Source organism: Euprymna scolopes, chromosome 12 (assembly GCF_053919585.1).
Source record: "Euprymna scolopes isolate OS-2025 chromosome 12, ASM5391958v1, whole genome shotgun sequence".
Lineage (NCBI taxonomy): Eukaryota > Metazoa > Mollusca > Cephalopoda > Sepiida > Sepiolidae > Euprymna > Euprymna scolopes.
The window spans coordinates 151,474,492-151,499,636 of record NC_136493.1 but is presented as its reverse complement, the minus strand read 5'-3'; the positions used below and the strand labels follow the sequence as shown (position 1 = coordinate 151,499,636).

Genomic DNA, 25,145 nt, shown 5'->3' with positions numbered 1-25,145 from the left:
AATATATATAAATAAATTGTCCTTGCAATATATATAAATAAATTGTCCTTGCAATATATATAAATAAATTGTCCTTGCAATATATATAAATAAATTGTCCTTGCAATATATATAAATAATTTTTCCTTGCAATATATATAAATAAATTGTCCTTGCAATATATATAAATTGTCTTTGCAATATATATAAATAAATTGTCCTTGCAATATATATAAATAAATTTTCCTTGCAATATATATAAATAAATTTTCCTAGCAATATATATATATATATAATTTGTCCTTGCAATACATATAAATAAATTTTACTTGCATTATATATAAATACATTTTCCTTGCAATATATATAAATAAATTTTCCTTGCAATATATATAAATAAATTTTCCTAGCAATATATATATATAATTTTTCCTTGCAATACATATAAATAAATTTTACTTGCATTATATATAAATAAATTTTCCTTGCAATATATATAAATAAATTTTCCTTGCAATATATATAAATAAATTTTCCTAGCAATATATATATATAATTTTTCCTTGCAATACATATAAATAAATTTTACTTGCATTATATATAAATACATTTTCCTTGCAATATATATAAATAAATTTTTCTTGCAATACATATAAATACATTTTCCTTGCAATACATATAAATACATTTTCTTTGCAATACATATAAATACATTTTCTTTGCAATACATATAAATACATTTTCTTTGCAATACATATAAATACATTTTCTTTGCAATACATATAAATACATTTTCCTTGCAATACATATAAATACATTTTCCTTGCAATACATATAAATACATTTTCCTTGCAATACATATAAATACATTTTCCTTGCAATACATATAAATAACTCATGTCTTTTAGTTGACATGTTATGTTTCTATTCTTTAGATTCAGCAATTTGGTTTTAGATATTTTCAATCTTTTTTTTTTTATGTGTTTGAATTAAATGTTCAAATTTCAATCAAAATATTTAATAACATAAGACAAAGCTGGCTATCATTTTATGTTAAATTGAAATCTTATGCAAACTGATTTTAATTTTTATCATGTATGGTGTACATGTGTGTCTCTTTGTAAAGAATTGAGTTCTCTGGATAATTGATAATACAAATATAAAAAATGTTACAGATTTCTCTTGCACATGATGGTTGCTTATAGCACAGTGGTAACAGTTCTCGATTGTTAAGGTAATCTGGTTTTAAAATAGTCATCTGTTTCTAGTCACAAAAGTCATGATTATAGCAGAACGTATAGCATTATTTTGGTCATCAGCAGAAATTGTAATACTTTGATATTTTATGGGTTTTTTTTTTATTAGTTATTAGCAATATTCCAAGCAAATTATCATACCTTTATTTATATATATATATATATATATATATATATATATATATATATATATATATATATATACACACACACACATATTTGTTCAGATTGATTCTAGTGAGAAGCGATTTCCAAAGCAAAACAAAGCTTAATATTATAACTTTTAAAGAATTCTTTTTAAAATTTTCTCCAGAAATATATGTGATATTCTTTTTCTCCAAAATTGAGTAAATCAAAGTATGATATAACTCTAATTTGTGATTTTTAATATATATATATATATATATATAATATAAAGCTGAACATCTGTGTGTGTGTGTGTGTCTGGTCATGAATAGGCTCCTATATGGTTGACTATTATAGAAAACTGATCACATATAATGATAGATGTATCGAGACACAGGAATAGGTATGTTTGATCTGGCATAATAATGATTCATTAAAATTGTGGAGTCTGCATACGCGCCTGGTCCACAAAGTATGGAAATAAAAAAATTTAAAAATTAAAAAAAAAAAAAACGTTTACAAGTGTTTTTGATATAGATGTACATAATACTTTGATAAGTATGTTTTAACTTAAATAGGGATGGTATAATAAAATTGTGGGGTCTGCGTTTACGCCTGGCCTCCATAGAATGGAAATAGGCACAAACTTTAATAAAGACTTTTCATATCTATCTACGTAAGTATACTTTGATAATTATGTTTCAGTTTGAAGAAATATGGTATAATAAAATTATGGGGTGTTCGTTCGCGTTTGACCTCCATAGAATGGAAATATGTCACAATTTAACAAGGTTTTTTAATATAGATCCACAGAATATTGTGATAAGTGTTTCAGTGTGAACAAGTATGGTATAATAAATTATGGAGTTTATCTATTTTATTTTTACTTTCATCATATTTTGCTTTGGTTTTGATACCCCCAAATTCGAAGCTATCTCTTTACAACCCTTCCTTTTCATGAATCAAAGTTCATTTTCTGTAGTTTGCTTTCGAACCCAGTCAACGACGGGTACTTTTGTTAGTGTATGTGTGTGTGTGTATATATATATATATATATATATATATATATATAGTACAAAAACCAAAACAAGGAAAAAAGATTACATCATATTTTGTATTTTTTTTTTTTTAATGTTATGAATTGTTTTGACATTAACTAGACAATTTTAAACTTTATATTGTTTAAAAATCTTTAAGGTTGGCATCTCATCAGACTTGTTGAAAGAAATACAAGGTTGATATGTATCTGAACATGTTTTCATCCTGTTATTAACGGTTAATTAACGATATTATCATGTTTGGATAAATCCTCTTTTTATTGATATATGTACATTGCCACTGGCTAATATAGTTTAATATATTAAACCCTTGGAAAATTTTTCTAATAATAAGTGAACGTGTCAGTGTGTCTGTCTGTGGTTGTACGTTTCCCTACACAATAACTCTGTCAATTTTTAGTCTACACTCGAAATTTGATATACAGGGTACTGAGATTTGGGAAAATCTATGTGATCGGTTTTCGACCAGAAATTCGGCTGTTAAGGGGTCAAAGTTCAATGATTTGACCTTTGAGAACTCTACCAAACTCCTCTGACAATTTTGGGTCTAAACACTTGAAATTTTAGATATAGGTTCCTTGAACATGGATCTAACTTAATAACTTGATTTGAGCCCAAAACAATAAATGTTAAGGGGTCAAAGTTAAAAAAAAAAAAAAAATTGACCGCTTTTTTTTTTTTTTTTTCTCAACATACACCTCCAAACACCCGGGCAACGCCGGGCTGAAATGCTAGTATATATATAATATATATATATAGATACACAAACACATGCACATATTTTCCTAATTTCTTCATAAAATATTTAGCTCCTGCTGGTGCATATTAATAACTTCAATTAAAAGTTAATAAGTAAAATGAAAATAATTTCTGCAATTGTCTGTTGATATTTTAAATTCGATTTTGACTTTGTTTAAAGAATAAAAACAATTTAATTTGGATCAATTTGCTGACCAAATTATATGTGTAGGACAGATTTTCTCTTAGAATTTTTCCATAATTCTATTTAAACTGTCTGGTAAATTTCATTTTTGTGTACATCATTTAAAAATTTATAAATATTTGACTTTGTTTTATTGTGTTAAACTTTTCATCATTGTCGTTACTCAACTTTTAATTTCTACATCAGCACTGTTGTCTATCCTCCCATGTCTACTTCAGCAATGGTCCACCAGGACCCAACAATGTCTGATTTGCTTTTTTCTTAACAAACCTTTTAAATATTTAAAAATAAACTTGCTAAAAAAGTTTCTGTAATATTAATATGTTGTTTATTTTAAAAAATGTACAAAATATTTTTTAATTCACATCGTAGAAATAGGAAATATTTATAAAAACAAATTTGAAATAGAGAAGTATATTAGTTTTGATATAATGTTAAAATTTTAACAAAATCACAAATATTTAAATTCTGAAAGAAAGAAAAACTCGTTAGAAAAAGTGAAATTACTCATTTATGTTGAAAATTATATGACAAAAAAAAAGTTTTTTTTTTTTTTCAGAATGGTGATTCCATAATGAAAGAAAATTGCTTAACCTAATATTAAAATCATTTTTTTTTTCTTTACCTTCATGTTGGGTCAAGTTTTTATATTTTGTAAAGATGTGACTTATATATAAATTCAAATGTTTTGATGCAATTCTTTGCTATTATTTTAGGTTATTTGATTCTAAAAAAATTTTTAAATAATTTTGCAAGAAGTGTAAATTATGAAAATTCATCTTTGTATATATTTGTGGTATTTGTCTATCTTCAATACAAGCAAACATATCTAACTAGCAGGACTACCCCGCCCCCTCACAAAAAAAAGAAATTAAACTAGGGTTGTTGGGGCCACCGCCAGACCTAGAAAATAGTGGGCACTAGCAGCTATGGCCCGAATGAAATCATCCGGCTTCCTCTGTCAAAAGTCACTGGCTGTGATTGTCATCGCTGGGGGTTATTGGTGAGTAGTGCTGGATGGGGTGATTACTGGTGGGCACTGGTTACTTTCACAACTGGAACTCATTGGCGGTCATGATCGGTGTCGATCTCCATTGGAATGCTCCTAACTGAAATCTTCTATCTTCAACTGGTAGGCACTAGTTGTCACTGGATGCCTGTGGCAGAGACTGATAGTCAGTGCTGTATTGAGGCGTTTACTGGTGGACCTTAGCTGCCTTTAAAACTGTCACTGTCAGTTCCCAGCATACAGTGTCAATTACTGGTGGTCATGAATGGTATTTGCCTCCATTGGACTGCCCTGAAATTAAATTGAGATGGTTATTTGCATTTACTAGCAGGCATTGGCTTCCTTTGAAATTAAATTGATCATGGCCAGTGTTGGGCCCCATTGGACTGCTCTGAAATGAAATCGACTGTAGTTACTGTCGTTTCTTGACAAGAAAGGGTACTGGGTGTCAAATTGGTTGTCATCAAAGGCCAGGTACTATCATCCAGTGGCGGGCACCGTTATTTATGGTGGTCATTGCTCTTTTAAGGTGGTTAGTGGCACGGGTGGGCATTAGTGTTTTTAGGCTGTTATTACTTTATTGGGGAATATATACTGTACTTTTTTTTTTTTTTTAGATATGATGTTCCAATTAAATGTAACTTTGTACAGTATAATAATAAAAATAATATTCTTAATAATAGTCATATTCCTGTCTGTTTAGTCACAATTTGATTATGTGCAAAAGGTACACTTTCACAAATTAATTTTCATACTTTTCTTCCATAATGATTTTTATATATACTATTTATTCAAAGGAAATTTACATTTAAGAAGTAACCTCATTTGCCTATTACATTAAAGAAAATCTATTTTAATAATTATCTCCATGCTATTGTTTTAATAGAATTGTTTTCTTTTATTTAGAGATATTATTTAAAGTTGATTTTATTTAATTGTAATTTAGTTTATATTTACTTTATTTTCAATTATGATTACCGAGACCAGTTGCCTTTAAAAACAGAAGTAAGTTTATTTAAGCTATGAAAGTTATTTCCCTTTTAATTTTCATAGACGAAAAAGGATGTTTTTATGGTTTCATAAATCCAACATATTGTCACTTTCAGGAAAATTGTAAGAAGTTAGAATATTTGACATATCTTAAATAGTATGTGACTAAACCTTCCACCCGCCAATATGTTTCAGTCTGGCAACACCGGGTATGTACAGCTAATAATAATAATACAAGATCTGTTTATTAAATTGTTAGGTGAAAGTACCGAATAGTCATAAAAATCCAGGTCTGTATTCCATTTATGTACATTTTTTTTTTTTTTTTTTTTTTTTTTACATGGGGATCACCACTTATCAAGGCCCGTACGCCACTCGGGGATAAGGGTTATTTTGTGTACAATAATCAATGGGGTAATATCGTAGTAATAGTTGGTATTGGAGATTTGATAAAGCATCTTATTTTAGGGGGCGATTAATCAGGAATTTGTATATGTTGGACTTGAAGACGTCCAAGTTGTAGTCAGGTGGGAAACAGGCAAACGGAAGAGAATTCCACAGGCGTGCACTTCTCATAAAAAAGCTATGTTCATAGAATCTACGTTTTGATTTAGGCACAGATAAAGAGTGGGGAAAATTACTGACAGTGGTTTTAGCTAGACGGGTGTTTATCATGAAGGATTGACGAGGGGGGACCAGAGATTGGAACTCGGACGAGCACTTGCCGTGGAAGTAACGATAAAACAAAGACAGGCTCGCAACGTCTCTTCTGTGGGAGAGAGGTTGCAGGGAAAAGAAGAGAGCATACCCCACTAAGCCACATTTGGAACAAAATAGAACTCTGTGTTTGTTGTTTTTGTTTTTTTGTTTTAGTAAAAAGTAAGAATGTAAATTGTTAGGTGAAAGAACAGGCGAAGCAAAAGCAACTCAAAATACGTCCGGTGAAGATGTCCGGTGAAAAACTCAGTTTGAGGTAAAAATGGTCCAATTATCGAATCGAGCTTCCTGTTTTAATTTAAAATACATGATAAAATTGGCTGGAAAGAAAATATGTGAAACGTTTGTAGACAATTAAGTAATACTTGATTATATTTTACAAAATATAATTTAAAAAAAAAAAATGCTACTTTTTACTGTTAACTTAAAAAGAAAAATTTTAATCTGTTTTATTATAAATTGTACATTACTTGCTATATATTAAGTTATATTTCTTGTTTATTTAAAAATATTTAAAGCAAAAAAAAAACCTTTGATATAAATAAAGAAAGCACTTAAATATGGCTGCCATAAAAATTGGCTTCGTTTCTCACGTTGCATAGATGCAGCTGGATGCTCTATTAAAACTACTTTGTAGCCCATTCTGTTATACAGACAGTCATGTTCCCAATTCGCCTCCCAGATTGTGAATACCAGTCGGCTTCACTTCTAGACCTGTTCCTCACCACAGTACCCGAGGATTGTGTGAATAATGCTACAGTCCACTTGGAAATGCAAACCATCTAGTAGTATCAGCGGACATCACACTTAAATCCTAACCCCAAGGTTAGGAGCCATTTCTCAAAATGACAAGGTACTACAAAAGGGTTGACTGGGAATCCACCAGAGAACAGCTCAGAGATGCTCCATGAACCAATATCTTCTCTCTTCCTGCTGAACAATGTGCCAATGAGACAACTGAATGGTGCAAAGTGGGCATTGAAGTGCATGTTCCCACATGGAAGTATTATAGCAAGCCCCACTCACCCCCAGGGTTCACTACAGATTATGCAGCTTCCATTACACAAAGACAGCATGCATTCTGTTGGTTTGTACGTCATAAGTCAAATACAAATAGGCAAAAATCTGTAGTTGCAAGAAATTATTGTAATAGAGAAATAGCCACAGCCAAAAAGAAGGCGTGCTAAAATAACCAGGGAACACATAGAATCACAAAAGATACTCATGATTTCTGGAAAATCTATAATAGTGTACTGAATAAAGGGCAATCAGTAATTTTCCCACTATCCGACAACCGAGAAGGCAGAACTGCATGTCAAGTGATTTGTCTCTGACTCAACCTTAGAGCTAACAAACAACTCCCTTCCAAATTTCCCTATAGGGACTGAAGCCACACTAGATGATGTGAAAATTACCCTTTCTTCTGTCCACGATATCATAAAAAATGTAAACACCTCCAAGGTGTGTGGGCCTGCTCTCATTCTTGCTATACTAATTAAAAAATACTCAGCTGGGCTAACCCCTGTACTTTGCAAGCTCTACAATAGATCCCTTGCTGAATTTTGCTTTCCTAAAAGCTGGAAAGTGGCCTCTGTGATACCAGTGTACAAGGATTCTGTTGAAAGAACTGACCCTCTCAATTATTACCTTGTCAGTCTTCTCCCTCACTTCACTAAAATCTTTGAGACCTTAATTAATCGAGCACGAGTTCACCACCTCACAAAAGCTAATCTTCTCTCTGACAAACAGTATGGATTTATGCAATGTCATTCTACTGCAGATATTTTAACAGTCATCTCTGAATGCATACACCATGCACTGGATAAGGCGGGTGAAGCCAGTGCTGTAGCCCTTGATATATCAAAGGCCTTTGACAAAGTCTGGCACGAAGGGCTGCTAATGAAAATTAAATCGTACAGTATAACTGGATGTATGCTAAATATAATTAGATCCTTCTTAGACAATAAGATCATCCAGGTTGTTATTGATGGACATACATCCAAGCAGTATAATATTAATGTAGGAGCACCTCGGGTCGATCCTTGGACCACTATTATTCCTGATATTCATTAACGACCTCACTGACAATATTGTGTCCGAGATAGGTGTATTTGCTGATAATACAATGCTCTTTAACATGCATGAGAGAAGAACCGATGTACATAAATCCAAGACAGTGGCTGAATCCTTAGAAAATGTCCTTCAAATGGCTTAACATTCACAGGAAATATGATTGGAACAAATACATTGAGGACATTGCGAAGGCTGCTGCAAAGAAAATCCCTCTATCGTGCTAGAAGACTACTCACACCTGAGAGTATCCTGTACCTCTACAAGGCCACCATTCGCTTATGCATGGAGTATTCTTGCTACATCTAGGCTGGTGCATCTGCCACTAGTCTCTCCCTTTTGGATGGGTCCAAAAAGAGACTCCAATTTAATAGGTCCCGGGTTGTCAAATAGGCTCCAACCCCTGTCCCATCGCTGTTAATAAAATGTGCTTTGATGAACTCATAGCACTTGTACCCCCTCAATTTCTATATCCCCGACAAACCCGCTTACCAACAAAATCACACTCCTTCATAGTTGAGGTCGCTAAATGCCAGAAAGCTTTCTATTCTAATAGTTTTTTACCTCAAACAGCTAGACTTTGGAATTCTCTTCCTGTTTCCCTGACTGTACTGATATGCAGAAGTTTAAATCTATATATCTATAAAAGTGAAAGTGTCTGTCTGTGTATCTGTGTACATTTACCAACACAATAACTCTGTCAATTTTCAGTCTACATATTCGAAATTTGATGTACAGGGTACTGAGATTTGGGAAAATCTTTGTGGTCCGTTTTCAGCCAGAAATTTGGCTGTTAAGAGGTCAAAGTTCAATGATTTGACCTTTGAGAACTCTACCAAACTTCTCCGACAATTTTGGGCATAAACACTTTAAATTTTAGATATAGGTTCCTTGAACATGGATCTAACTTAATAATTGATTTGAGCCCAAAACAATAAATGTTAAGGGGTCATAATAGGGGTCAATTTAAAAAAAAAATTGACTGCTTAAGTCACTACCGAATTACTCAGACAATTTCTAGTGTAAACATTTGAAATTTTACATCAATTGTATTCAGAGATAGGGCAAGCTTTTTAATCGGTTTGGTTCGAAAATTTGAGCTATAAATATATAAATGTATGTATGAATGTATGTATGTTTGCATGTCTGCCTAAAAATTTCGACAGGCGACGGATTTTCACTAGATCAGTATCATTTGAAACTCGACCCTTCAGACGAAAAATACCGAAAATTGGCTAAAAACATTAATTTCTTCACCCTCAACTGGCCACTTTTCAAAGGGAGGGGTTGCTTTTTTCGCCGATATATATATTTTATTTTGCTCAACATACACCTCCAAACACCCGGGAAACGGCGGGCTGAAATGCTAGTGTAACATAAATCAACATCTTAATTTTTCTTAGGCATAGTTCCAAATAGTAGCCCTTTATGTCCACGTTGTGATATGCCTTGCTACAAGTGAACATGAGTTTTAAAAAAAAAAAAAACATGGTTGCCAGCGATTCTTTTTTTTTATCATCATCAAAATAGGAAATAGGGAGGCCTGTTTGGTAAGCAAAACATTAAATACATCAGTAAGCAGTTTTCAACTCACACTGGCTTCTTATTTTCTAAATACTAATAATAACAATAAACATTAGATGTAGTATTATTAATAGTAACACAATAATAATAATGGTAACTGTATTTAGGCAAGGTTTGAACTTTATACCGTATTGATTTTATCTATAAGAATTATATAAAAATAACAATGCTACAATATCTCTTTATAAAGTGTTTGGTAAAGCTATCAAAGAGTCATAAAAATCAACTAAGCATCTTTAAAAAAATAACTTTAATTTTTTAATAAAAATGAAGATATGATATCGTTTTAATTGTTAGGTGAAAGTACACAACAGATAAGAACGGTAACTTTAATAAGTAGAATACTGATCAAAATAAATAATAGAAGTATTAACAACAAAAGTATTAGTAATAATATAATCTGTATAAATAATTTTCTTTTGTTTAAGCTTAATAATTAATGTGAACAATTGTTTTGTAGTGGAAAAAAATAAAGGAAGAGTCTGAAAAGTTAGAATACGATCCGTGTTGAAAGCGATATTGAGAAAGGTTTTTGTTGTTTGGAAATATGAACTGCTAATCTGAAGAATGATTAGTTCTAATGTGCATGTGTTTGTCCAACTGGTGATTACCAATGTAATATGTATGAAACAAATGCATCTACGAAGGGGAATAATTTCCCAATAGCATGTGGCTAAGTATGACTTTGATAAAAAGACCCAGTGATTTCTGGTTTTATGGAACGACTTAATTTAAAGAGGAGGAAAGGTTTGCTACTACCTCTCTGGGATTATGTACCTGAGAGAGTGAGGCAAGGTGGGTAAATTATATTTTTAAAATGATAACAAAATGTGCGTAATGTTGTTCGAAAACAATGCTTTGAATGGGGAGTGTGTAAGATTTGCATAAGAATGGCCTTTTTGGTTTCCTATAGTGTTGCTAGTTGGGGAGGTAAAAACATTGTATTGTAAAAAAAATGTATTTCTACATGAATTTGATATTAAATTAAGTATAACAAGTGGTTTAATCGTCCAACTCTCTCACATTAGTTTGTGCAATAGTTACTTGTCTTTTATTTTCATAAAGTTTTCACTCGTATAACCTCCTACCATCTTCAGATGTATTTTTTCAAACCGTCTTTGTAGAATTTGGGAATCCAATATATAAACTGAACTTAGTGAGTAGGTTGCACTTGTTCAATCAGTCATGACTGGGTAGAAGTATTATGTTATTATTAGTTATTCTTGTCTGTAATTATTCTTGTCTGTAACTTCCAGAACATTCTCACTTAAAACTGATCAATACCATCAATGTAACACAATACATTTGAAATATGTCCGTGACATGTTGTAACAAACAACCAGTATGAGAATAATAGTCTGAATAATTCAAATGATCCGTCTGGAGTTAAATTTTCTTTTTGTGTGTGTGAAATATTAACAATAGGTATTAAACGTTAATATTTACCAAATTTTAGTTTCTTTGAAGTATTTTAAAGAATGTTATGGGGGTGTAATATGAGCAGAATCTTCGATTAGAAAATTCAAATATTTTAGATTTGCATTGAATTCGGTCCATTGTCATTAATCAATTAAGATCACTTAAACTTCAGCCTTAAATTTTACATTTTTTAGAATTAAAATCATGTAATGGATTTTGATCAAAATTGGAATAAGGATTATAAACACAAGATACAGTATTATATCTTGATTTTAATTTTTGTAAGTGGGAGGCATAAAAGTGATGCAAAACTTCTGTTTAGGGAATTCATTTTGTTTTTGTTCATACTGGAATGGGTTTTCTAGTTGCACTATACTATCATACACAAGAATATGAATTTAAAATAAATCATCTTTTTAAAGAAATTCATTTCAGATCTTCTTGAGAGTAACGTCTTAAAACCAAAAGTTTCAGACATTTTGAATAATTTGAAATAAAAACATTCTGACATTTTTCAGTTTTTCATCTAATGCTTTCAGTGTTCTAACGCAACAGAATTGCTCTTATCATTAATGTTGATGTGGTCTGTGTAATATTTTCAAATAATTCCATAAACTTTTATACTGATATGCTGTGATATTTCTTTTATGAATTGATGTGTACTTTTTTTTTCTTTTGACAACAGAAACTTTTTTATTTTCTTTTGACAACAGAAACTTATTTATTTTTTTAAGGACTTTTTTTTCTTTCATTTTTGTTTTGTGTAAAATCTACAGAAAAAACATCATTTGATATCCTTTCTCATGATATTTTCTAAACATTTTGATTTTTTGTGGAAAAAGCTTCAACTACCTCTGCCGCCCATTTGACTCTCCGATACTTTCCATCGTGAAATCCTGTGATTCCCAGTTTATAAAATTTCTTTAACGAAAACCTTCCTTTGATTATCTATCAATATGTGTAACAGTAAATATCAAACATAAAAGATCTATCAATATGTGTAACAGTAAATATCGAACATAAAAGCGATGTAAGTGTTCAAATAGAATTTTAATACTTACATCACTTCTCCTCTTAAAATTAATTTCACAAGCATTAGGTATATTTTTTAATCTCCAGTTTAAAGTCTCACACTACTAGTTCCCCTATGCGCCTTCTTTTGCATTCCTTCTCCCCATTTCACACTGATTCCCTTGTTTCAATTGCTTCTAGTCTACCGACTTCTCAGAGACGACTAGTACAACCTCCTCTGTAAGTAAACTTGATTTTTCTTCAAACACCTTTGACTTTTTATCAGTGTTGATTGTACTTTAGTTATTCTATTAAATGCTGTGTATTTCACCGTTTCCAGAGAGAAAGAGAGAGGAAAACAGAAAAAAGCCTTCATGATTTAAAATTAAAAAAAAAACGAACAAAAAGCTTATGATTACCATATTTGATAGGAACATTATAAGACCTTACTTCATCTCCTATTATTATAGGGAACAGGTATTATAACATTTGTCTATATACCTCACAATATTTGTTATTCTTTTATTCTGTTGATAAAAAGAAAGGGATGAGGTCTTATATTCCAAATAAATATGGTATTATTCTCATCACTTCAGGGAGGGGGGTAAGTCTTGCATCAATTTTTATTTCTTCATGATAGTATTATTGGTTTTTTTTTTTATACCTTTACATTTTTGATATGATTACTGAAAAAAAATTTTCAGTGGCCACACAATGGTGATTTAGGTAACTCTTGTTTCTCATTTGAACTCCACAAAACATATTACAAAACTGGTGAGTTGTTTTGGAGCATGGATGGAGGCTGTCAAGTATAAAGAAAAAGACAACTTCAAAAATCCAACCAATCTGAGTGATGTTTATTTAAAAAAGAAATTAAAAACAAAAAAAGGCTTTTCTCATTCACTTTTGAAATTTTTTTTTTAAACGTTGAAAATTAATTTTCTGAGAAACCTCTATAATCTTATTTTATTTCTTTTGACTGGGGAAAAAAATTCACTTGACAATAACCAAATCTCTCTTCTCTCTGAAATCTTCTTTGTTTATTATTAGGAATTCTGTTTGTTTATATGTATAGTTTTTTTTTTATTGTAATGTTTTAAAAAATTAGAAAACAAGCCCATATAGTTTTCTTTTCCTTCTTCTTCCAAGTATGCCTTAGCGAATGTCTTGTAGCTTTTTTCCCACCTTTTACACTTTTTTCTTCATTTCTCATGTTTGTCAGTGTCGTCTTTTTTTGTCATTATTACTTCCCTCTGTTTCCATCTTTTTATTTTCTTTTTTAATTCAATAGGTTTCCACAGGACACCTGATGATTATGCCCAATCACCATTGCTTGCAAACATTTAAAATGCTACCGCAATATATAATTATCTTTTTTTCTTTTTTTTTTTTAAGATTCCGAATATGTCAGTTTCTGGAAAGTCTCTCCCTGACATTGGTTTTTTTGTTCAAACTAAATTATGAAAAATTGTTCAATGATTGTTTTTTATTTTTCTTTATTTTTTGTACATGTGTTAGGAATGTCATCTGTATTTAAATTTAAAAAAGAACACAAAAAAAATCTTCATATTTTCCATTTTTGTCATCAATTAGATCAATGATTTTCAACATTTTTTTTTCACACTAACCTGGAAAAAAGATGACATTTGCATAGATCAACTTAAGAGATATTGTAAAAATATTATGTAATGAGAAAAACTAAAGTGAATGATTTTTTTTTTCTTTTTTCTTTTCTTTGTGAAGGGAGTAACAAAGATTTTACAATGTTACGAAGGAAAGACAGCTGACAGCAAACTGCTGAACACAGCTATTTTTTTCAGTGAGAAAGGGAAATAACTCTGTGTGCTTTCAATCTCTTTACCCATTTTTTACTTAGGTTTATACTTCCTCATATAAGAATAAATGATTATCATAATTATCTTACTTTTTCAGTCATTGTAAGGTTTGCTCTTTTTAATTGTGATGTTGCTATAATCCGTCGCAAGCCATCATTCAGCAAATGTTACTATTGGCAGCATAAATGATTTTAAATGGTAAATGAGTCGAGAACAGTTTCTGTTTTTTGGATTACCTACTCATTCGTAATCGTGCTAAAAAGTAATATTTGATAGAAGTTAATGTTAAGTTGATGTAACTATTGGTTGTGAGTAGAATAATAAAGGATTAAACATCTTATTATTTCAGAAAGTCCTGAACTGGAAAGAACTAATGTTCTTAGATATGACATCTTAATCGTGTCTGAAGTATGAGATATCCGACACTTTATTAATTTAATCACTACCAATAATTTTGATAACTATTACTTATATCTTCTATTAAATAGCAGTTAAAATATTGTGGTGTGTCTATGGATATTAATAAATTCTTTCACTTACTATGAAGGGCAGGAGAATATTTCTCTTGGCATTAGCACACAAGTTATGCGCACAGTCGGACTGGCATATAACTACACTCTTTGTTGTATTTACTTTTCTGTTGAATATATTTTGCTTCCATTAAATACAAAGTTGTGTTTTTTCCAGACCCTTACGTGACCATAACAGTTTTTGATTACTTTCCCAACTCTATTTCCTTTAAAATAATTTGTCACTAATTTCAAATATTCATTGATCACACATAAAAAATAAACATTGTGTGTATACATTCTCCCTATTGTAAAAATCAATGTGATAGTTTTAAAATTAGTGCTGGATCACAGTTTTGCTTTAAAAAATAAAAAAAATAAAAACATTATGAAAATGGTGGGATTTTTTTTACCACTCCAGTTAATATCTCACTGCCGATGCAATTCTATTCCTGTATAAAGGCCAAGTATGCCTAAGGATGGAGTACTGTTGCCATATCTGGGCAGGAGCTGCTAGAAGTACCTTATCTTGCCTTGAGTACAAAATAGACTTTGCAGCCTAGTAGGGGATGCCCTTTTCTCTTCTTTGCAATCTCTTTTCCACAGAAGAGACATGGTGAGTCTGTCTCTGCATTACCATGCTAAGTGCTCGTCTGAGCTCCAATCTATACCCCCTCTGCCAAACTTTCATGAAAAACACTCATTTAGCTGAACCCACTATCAGTAATTTTCCCTATTTTTTTATCTAAACGTAGATTCCATAAACAAAGCTTCTTAATACTGCATGTCTGTGGAACTCTGTTTTGTTTCCCTGCTTTCCAACTGACTACAATTTGGTCGTCTTCAAGTCCAACGTAAACAAGTTCTTGATGAGTTGTCCCCTTACGTAATCCAATTTACCAAATTTCCATTACTAACGATTACTATGACATTTTCCCATTGACTACTATACATTCATTTATCATTCTCCTCGTGTGGCCTGTGGGTTTTGATAAGTGGTAAATCCTTTATAAATTATTTAATTTCAAAATATGCTCTTCCATATATTTTGGATTCTTATGTCTTCAATTGAATATTAACTATTTTAATCTTTGCGTTAATATTTATATTCATTGGGTTTTAAATTAGTTTTGTTTAAAAATCATGAATTTCAAATCAAGAACAAAGTCCAAATATTTTTCATTATATTAGACTTGTTTACGATCGTTTCAGACACAGATGATTTAGCCATATATGCAACAAGATAACTTCAAAAAGACAGTTCAATGTTTCATAAATTATTTCTTCAAAGGGTTTCAGGCATTTCAATTCTTCAAAACTAGTTAAACCAATTGTAAATTCTTACATTATCACATAAGAATAAAAACTCAATTAAACCTAGAACCCCATCTTCCAACGTAGACCCCTACTACCAGGTCTCCTTCTCCAACATCAGGGGTCTACGTTCCAACCTTCCAGAGGTTGAAACCCAATTACAGGAGACGAAACCGAACATATTATTTCTAAATGAAACTGGAATAGGGCCGACCACTTCCCTAGATGAGTTCATAATTAACGGATACTCTAATTTAACAGCTAAATCTGACACCCAAGATCGCCATGGGCATGGAATATGTGCCTACATTAAGGATGGCTTCCCATGTGGCAGGGATATCTCTAGAGAAGATCCTAATTTACCCTATATGTGCTTCAGGGTTGCACTTGCTAACACCACTGCATTTATATTTGCCCTCTATAGGCCCCACAACAGCGGAGTTACTATCTTTAAGAGCATATCTGAGAAAATAGACCACATACTGTCTTCACATCCCTCGGCTAACATCCACATCTGTGGTGACTTCAACGTCCATAACGTGGAATGGCTGACCCATTCAAGTAAGACAGACGATGAGGGGAGGTTTTGTCATCATTTTGCCATTGCTTATGACCTCACTCAGATTGTTCACGAACCCACCCGTGTGCCCGATACACCCGGTCAATATGCAAGCCTCCTAGACCTTTTTCTCTCAACTTCCCCTGAGCTATGTTCATGTTCCGTTCATTCTCCTCTAGGATCCTCCGACCACTCCGTCGTATCAGTTAAGATAAAAACGAAATGTAAGAAGCCCCCAGACGTACCCCTCCACCGTACTGTATACCGATACTCTATGGCTGACTGGGATAGCTTCCGTACATTCATATCTGATTTACCTCTGCACTCCATGTTTAAAAAGGAAGTGTCCTCTATAGTATCAGATCTGACCGAATAGTTAATTGTAGGCATAGACCAATTCATACCATCTAAAAAATTCCAACAAAAACCTAACAGCCAGCCATGGTTCTCCCCAGAATGTGCTGCTGCTATCGTGCACAGAAATCACTTTTTCCATAGCTACCAACGTAATAGATGCACTGAGACTAAAGCTGCTTTCAGGACTGCCAGCAACCACTGTAAAAGAGTAATAAAAAATGCAAGAGAGCTATATGCCCAGTCTGTTAAATCCAAGGTAGCTGATCAGCGGCTTGGTTCCCACCAGTTTTGGCAAATAACAAATAGGATCCTGAACAGAAGTGTGCGTTCTATCCCAACCATTATCAATGGATCAGAGGTCATCTCGTTAGCGTCAGACACGGCCAAACTATTTGCAAAGAACTTTGCAGCTAATTCTGCCCTATGCGACGAAGGCCATCAACTCCCCATATTTCCTCCTATAACACAGAACAAGCTAGGTAACATACAAATATCCGTGCATGAGGTCGCCAAGCTAATAAAGAACCTAGATTCCAGTAAAGCAACTGGCCCTGATGGCATCCCAATTATAGTGTTAAAAAAGCTTCAACCAGAACTTGCTCCCATCAAATGAGGATCCGTGAATATTGCTGAAGGCAAAAAGTTTATATCATACAAGTTATATCGAAAAAATTGCAAAAGTCTTTTATCATTTGCCACATACTGCTGCATTGACTTGGGTTCATTGCTTTTTTTAGACCATTATTATAAGGTACTTATGGCAATTGGCCCAAATTGTATGTGAGAAATATCACAAAAAATGAAAATGTCATTTTAAGTCAAAGTTTGAACATTTTTGTCACCTTGTTTACCCTATTTTTTTTTTATCACAAATGGTAAAAAATAGGAAAAACTTGCGTCGGAAACGTTAAGAGGAAATCATCTGGGGGAAATCACTTTATGCCTGGCAAATTGTATACGTGACAATATTTCGACAAATCAGTGTTGCATTAGTGTCTGATCATACCATTATATCAATGTTTTCAGGCAAGTGTGTCCATTTTTTGATCTTGAAATGCTAATTCATGGCTTGCACAGGGGATTTTGGGGGACTATCCTCAAATCTTGGTTGCTACCAATTTTTTATGTATTTAGGTATTACAAATCTTGAATGTCTGGTGCATTGCTGTCAAAACTGTCCTGGATATAATACTCTGTAAAAGTACATTCGTGATAAATTCATTAAACTCGAAATCAACAAGGAGATGTCTTACAGCCACTGGCAGATGTAGACAGGATAATCCGACACACACAGCTGATGTTCAAGATTTCATTTCATTGCTGGCATAGATAACCTTAACCCTAACCCACTCTTATGTAGCAAAGAGTCAGGCTCAATTCCTCAAACCAAGGAAAGATGAGGTCACTGAGGAAGGAGTGCATCATTCTTCTCTACTTTGAAGAAAATTAACATTATGTGGTGTCGGATGAAATCCAGGGATATCACTGGAATAAGAACCAGTGTACCATGCATCCTATGGTGATATATTTCAAATAAGATAAAAAAAAAAAAAACTTAACACGTTTTTTATGCATCATATTTAATGATCTGGACCATGACACCGCTTTTGTCCATGAATTGCAGAGAATTGTCATGATCAAGGAAAATTTGCCACAGATTAAAAGAATGGAATACTTCAATGATGATTGTGCTGGTCAATATAAAAGTTACAAGACATTTCTCAATCTTTACCACCACAAATCTGATTTTGCCATTGATGCAATCTGAACATTCTTTGCAACTAGTCGTAGCAAATCCCCTTGTGACGGAATTGGGGGTACTGTCAAGCGTATGATGCTGCGAACCAGTTTGCAAAGGCCTATCAACAACCAAATTTTGTTGTTCCAAGCAGTTGAGGAATACTGCAAAACATCAATTGAGAGAATTACTTTCCTGACCATTAACGAAGAACACATAGTATCAGTAAGAGAAATCTTATATCTCCGGTACCAGCTCGGTGATACCATCCCTGTTACTAGAAGTTTCCAACATCACAATACACAATTGAGGGCAATTAAGTATCAACTCAACGATCTTTGTTGATTATTCTTTCTTGGCCAGCAGCACAGAATCTCTCAAATGCAATGACTACATCACTTGTATCTTTGACAGGTTTTGTTGCCTGGTATTGATTGAGGTTATAATAAGACCTCACTTGCAAATTCCTGCATCCACATGGGCCATCAGCTCAATTTCACTTACCTGGAACAGATAAGGGATGGATTTCAATGAACGAGATAATCATGAAGATTGCAAAACCAAGTACGTCATTAAATGGAAGAACATATTACATCACGGATGAGGAAAAGAACAAAATCCAATACTATTTACTTCTGATGATTTTTGTACATATTAGCTTGCATATTTCACAGTGATGCTTACGTAATCTGTTGAACTATTCAAATTCTCCTGGCGTTTAAGATGCCAAAGCCAAAATTTCTGTAAATATTTTCAATATTTTACCACTTGAGTTTCGAAGGTGAGAAGAAGGGACAAATTTTGAGATCCATATTATATATATATTTATAGACCGAAACTAATCCTCTGAAAAAAAAATGGGTTCCTTTATTCGAATATAGCTTAAAATGCAGATTTCTCTTAGTTTTTACCTAAATTTTATGAGGTGTTCATAAGAAAAAAAAATCTGAGAGGGTTGGGGGTGGAGTCAGGGCTGGATGATATGGGCTGAAATGTTCCATATATTACATACGCATAGTAGGTAAATATTACATACACATAGTATATGAATATATATTACATACACATAATATATAATACATATTACACACACATAGTATATAATCTATATTACACACACATAGTATATAATCTATATTATACACACATAGTATATAATATACACACATAGTATATAATATACACACATAGTATATAATATACACACATAGTATATAATATACACACATAGTATATATTATACACACATAGTATATAATATATATTATACACACATAGTATATAATATATATTATACACACATAGTATATAATATATATTATACACACATAGTATATAATATATATTATACACACATAGTATATAATATATATTACACACACATAGTATATTATATCACACACACATAGTATATTATATTACACACACATAGTATATAATATATATTAATTATACGAGTATACATTGCATCCACATGAGTATATATACATACATACATCATATGAGTGTGTGTGTGTGTATATGTGGTGATTGTCACTTCTTGACAGCAGAAGACCATCTTTCCCTTGCTTTATTGTTGATTACTCATTCATTTTCATGTATTTTTTAATTTTTTTTTTTTAAATTATATACACACTTATACACACATACATATATACATGTGGAGATGTGATCAAGATGCATCAATTCCTATTTTCTGTGGGAACGAAGGTGGCTCTTCAGACTAACCCTGCTCTTACACAGTCTGTTGCAAAGGTCACACTTAAGCTGAGATTGAGGGGTGCCAACTGGTGCTGCTCTACTGTGGACGCTCATATGACGCTTCAGGCCTCCACTCGATTTACAGACCACAGAGCAAACAGAACATCTGTGCCCTGCAATGTTTTCCCCATCAAAGAAAGATTGATCTCCATGTGAACGCTTGTGGCTAGCCAGGCCAGCTCTGGATAAAGTCATTTTACCGCATAAATCACAGGTGTGGTTCTGCATAAAATCGTCCGACAGACCTGATATATCTGACAGATTTTTCTTCCGGATGTCACATTTCATTTTTGCATGCTCATATTTTTTCTTCTCAAAACTATCACAGCTATGATAGACCAAGGAGCGCCATTTTTTACGATCATTGAAAGCACTTTCCCAACTGAACACGTCAATAACAAGAGCTTTAAGATTATCTTTGATGTTATCTCTAAAGCATTTCCTCGGTTTATGTTGTGGACGCTTTCCTTTTGTAATTTCAACATAGAACAAGCACTTTGGCAATCTATCATCGTCCCTCCTTGTCAGATGTCCAGCCCACCTCATCTGGTTGCGTATAATTAACTTCTCGATACAAGGTACGTCAGCTCGCATGAGAACATCCATATCAGGTATAAAAGTGCTCCACCTAATGCCCAGAATGTGTCTTAGGAATTTCTGGTGCACTCTCTCCATGACTTTTATGTGTCTACCATAAGTTGTCCAGGCCTCAGAAGCGTAAAGCAGGGATGGTAAAATACAAGATTGATAGACACTGACCTTTGTATGAATAGTTATACCCCTGTCAGACCACACTCGCTTCTCTAAGCCACCAAAAGCCTTAGTGGCACGCTGTATCCTATAGTTGACGTCAGCATCCAGGGTTCCATCTCTGGCGAGAGTACTACCCAAATACACAAATGTGTCAACCACGGCAAGTCTCTGGTTGTTGAAAAAAATATTTGGTTCCACATACAAACTACCGGGTGGAGGTGTGAACATGACCTTAGTCTTCTTAAGACTAATTGTAAGCCCAAAAGACGCACAGGCCCCCGAAAACAGATCCATGATACCTTACATATCCCTCTCACCATGGGCCACGAGATCGGCATCATCTGCATAAAGCAATTCACGAACCAAGTGCTGAAAGGTCTTGTAGAAGCATGAAAACGGCGAAGATTAAAGACCCTACCTGTGGTTCTGAAATGCAAATAAACACCTAGAGAACATTCCCTAAAGGCATATGATAACATAGTTGCAAAATAAATTGAAAAAAGTGTAGGTGCTAGGATATCACCCTGCTTCACACCATTGTCAACCGATATGGGTTCCGACAGGCATCCGTTGAAGTTCAGGCGAACCTTCATATTAGTGTGGAGCTCCCTGAGTAATCGTATAAATTGAGGTGGGCATCCCAACTTCCCCAGAATTATCCATAGGGCACTTCTGTTCACCGTATCAAAAGCCTTAGTCAAATCAACAAAAACCTGATAAAGCGGAACACGGTGTTCAGTACATTTCTCCTGCAACTGCCGAGCAGAGAAGATCATGTCCGTGGTTCCTCTGCCCGGATGAAAGCCACTTTGGCTTTCTGGAATGACGGATGGACAAATATACTTTAACAGTCTATTGAGTAGAACTCTGGAAAATACTTTGCCAACTGCTTCCAACAAACTTATCCCACGATAACTTCCACAGTCGGTCCTGGGCCCCTTTCCCTTGTACAGTGATGTAAGAATTGCATCAACCCAATCCTGATGGACGGGAACACCCTTCCAGATATCAGTGATAAGATGAAGAATTTCATGAACAAGTAAGAGGACTTCCACAGGAATACCATCAAGCCCTGGAGCCCTCCCAACATTCACTTCCTTGATTGCATCTCTAATTTCATTCTCAGATGGGAACACAGACATTTCATGGATAAGCTTCTGTTGTGATAAAAATTCATTGATGACGTCCTCATCAACATTAGAGGGGTTGTCAAAGAGATCAGAATAATGCTCGGTCCAACGGAGGAGAATCTTGTTAGGATCCTTTATAAGGGCAATTCCATCACTTGAGAGTAGGAGAGATGTAGATGGTGTTTGAGGACCAAAAGCTTTTTTAAGCAAATGGTACATGCGTTTGAGGTCTTTACAATCAAAAGCCATCTGGATTTGGTTGGCGAGTTTAGCCCACCATTGATTCTTCATTTGGCGGAGTCGCTTTTGGAGAATATCCTTGTTTGCTTTAAGTGACTGTTGGAGGGACACTCGACCTCCATGAGAGGCAGACAACATCTTATGGTGCAACTCATTTTTAACACTTAAGAGTTGAGTAATTTTAGAATCATTATCATCAAACCAATCCTGATGTTAAGATTTGCGAAAGCCAAGAACATCTACACTTATTTCATAGATTGTCTTTTTAAAATGTGCCCACGACCCATCAAAATCAGCAGAATTAACTACGGATCGAAGCTTTTCACGTACACTTGGATCAACCAGCCTGGACGCATCAACACGCCTGGGAATCCCAACACCACCCAACCTACACTTCCTCCTTATACAGATTTTCAAACTGAGTGCATAGATGGAGAAGATGCAGACCATTACTGTTGACCCTACCTACATCAAACCGGCCGAGTGAGTCCCAGGTGTGATGATCCTTGCCAACCCTTGCATTTAGATCACCCATGAGTAAGATCTCAGATAAAGGAATAGAGGAAATGGTACGACTGAGATCTCGGTAAAACGCTGTGATGGGGTCTCCATCATGACCCATGGTAGGGGCATACACAGATAAAATCGTCATATACCTACTGTGTGCAAGAGGGAAGTGCATCATCATAATTCTGCCACTTACACAGATTGGCTGTTCAATCCTCTTCATCAAATCAGAACGCACTGCAAAGCCAATTCCACCTTCTCGACTCAGCCCCGATGGTTTTCCTTTCCAAAAAAAGGTGTATCCCGAGCCCACTTCCACCAATTGATCCTCACCACTCAATCGTGTTTCAGACAATGCCGCAATGTCTATGCTGTACTTAGCGAGCTCTCTTGCAATAATAGCTGTCCTACGCTCATGTCTTTCACAATCCAGGACATCTAGCAAAGTTCTTACATTCCACGTAGCAACAGTTAGGTTATTCCTCTCCTGATAAAATTTTGATTTTCTTTGTTTATTATTTTTCTTCAACTTTATCTTGTTTCTCCTGCAAATATAGAGCAGCCGCCAACCGCAGGAAGCCGACCAGCTAATAAAAGAGTAGACAATTTATAGGTCACCTTTTCTAGATCCTTCCCAAATTCATGGGTGAGCAGTGTATCCCTAGAAAAGGCTGCTCAGCGCGCCAGATCATCCACCGAAGTTGCTTCCACCCTATAAGTGATTTAGTCGATGATGTTAGATAACTAACTGGCCGCCTATGTGCAGATTTGCAGCTATGCACTTTCAGCCCGCTAAGCCTGTGCACGTCGCCACTCACCTAGGACTTTTACTTTTTTTTTCTTCGAAAGATATCTGCACATAACGATTGCAACACAACATGCTTGTGCTACACATATTGTACCCTCTTGCACCCTACCACTGGTTGCACAGTGACAAACTGAAATAGTGAGATGACTGAGCAGTGGCATAGTGTGCATGTTTTATTATCACAGAGGTTTAACCTCTCCGGCAGCTGGACATACACACACACATACACATAAGCAAGCAGGTACTACACCTTGCCCAAGGGTGATCTGAAACTATGCAAGGCAGAGGCGTTCATCTCCCTGAGATAATAGTTATACCCGCATACCCATATATATATATATATACACACACACACATACATACACACATAGTATATAAATAAACATTACATACACATCATCATCAGTCAGTCCATCAGTCTTGACGATGACTAGTCGATGCCTCAGTGTTTCATTGCTCGGTGTTGGTATAGTCCTCTTTCTGTGTGAAATGTCCGGTCACAAGCATCGCATATGTGGGTGCTGGGGTTGTCGTCGATAGTGTCTCAGCTCTAAGGCTTCTCCAATTTCTCTATTTCTTCCTTCACTTTATGGAGACTGTTCCGCTAGCTACTCCTTTCTCTGGCTTGTTCCTCCCAACTCTCGACATTGATGTTCATCGCCTTCAAGTGCTGCTTTGTTACGTCTGTGTAGCGAAGCTTCTGACCTCCTACCTTCCAGGTTCCATTTTCCAGTTCCACATAGAATATCATCTTTGGGATTCGGTTGTCTTCCATTCTGACAATGTGCCCAGTTCATCATAGTTGCATAGTAGCAAGGGTAGCTTCCACGCTGTCTAGGTTTGCTCTCCTGAGAACTTCCACATTTCCATTTAGTCTTCATGGTCCTTTTAAAGTGTCTCTGCTGGACGGCTTCCAGTCTCCTTATGTGTTCTCTATACAGAGTGTAGGCCTCTGCCGAGTACAGCAAAGCTGGCAGGACGACAGCTTTGTAGACTCGGAACTTTGTGTCTAGCTGGATACTGGTCCTTAACCAGAGCCGCTTTTCTAGTTTACAAAGGAGGCACATGCGTTTTGGATTCGGCAGCTTATTCTTTTGTCAGTACGGTTGCAGTGCTTAGAGTGCTTCCAAGATATTTGAAGTTTTCAACAACTTTTAGCACCTTGCCGTTGATTGTTATTATAGGCTTTTCGGGATCATTGTTATCTGGTGAGGGCTGATACATCACTTCTGTCTTCCCTATGTTGATTTGTAGGCCGATCTTCCTGGCTGTTTGAGAGAAGATATCAACTATCCTCTGCATCTGAACTTGATTGTGACCTATCAGAGCAGTGTCGTCTGCAAACAGCAGTTCTATTATCAGCTCTTTGGTCTTGAGTCTTGCAAGGTTGAACAGTTTCCTGTCAGAACACGTGCAGATAAAGACACCATTGATGTTTTGATGAAGCAGTATTAGGACGGTTGTCGGAAATA

General features: G+C 34.4%; 1 protein-coding gene across 45 annotated transcripts in view; it reads left to right on the top strand.

The window, feature by feature from the left end:
- The window catches only part of LOC145291553 (phosphatidylinositol-binding clathrin assembly protein LAP-like), a 343,700-nt gene that overhangs the window by 246,395 nt on the left and 72,160 nt on the right, over nucleotides 1-25,145 (top strand). For 33 of the 45 annotated variants that reach the window (XM_080137599.1, XM_080137598.1, XM_080137612.1 and 30 more), the window contains one exon: nucleotides 12,364-12,402. The exons of the other annotated variants lie outside the window; for them this stretch is intronic. In XM_080137599.1, the coding sequence (XP_079993725.1) occupies nucleotides 12,364-12,402 (39 nt within the window). The remainder of the gene's footprint in view (nucleotides 1-12,363; nucleotides 12,403-25,145) is intronic. 45 annotated transcript variants of the gene reach the window in all.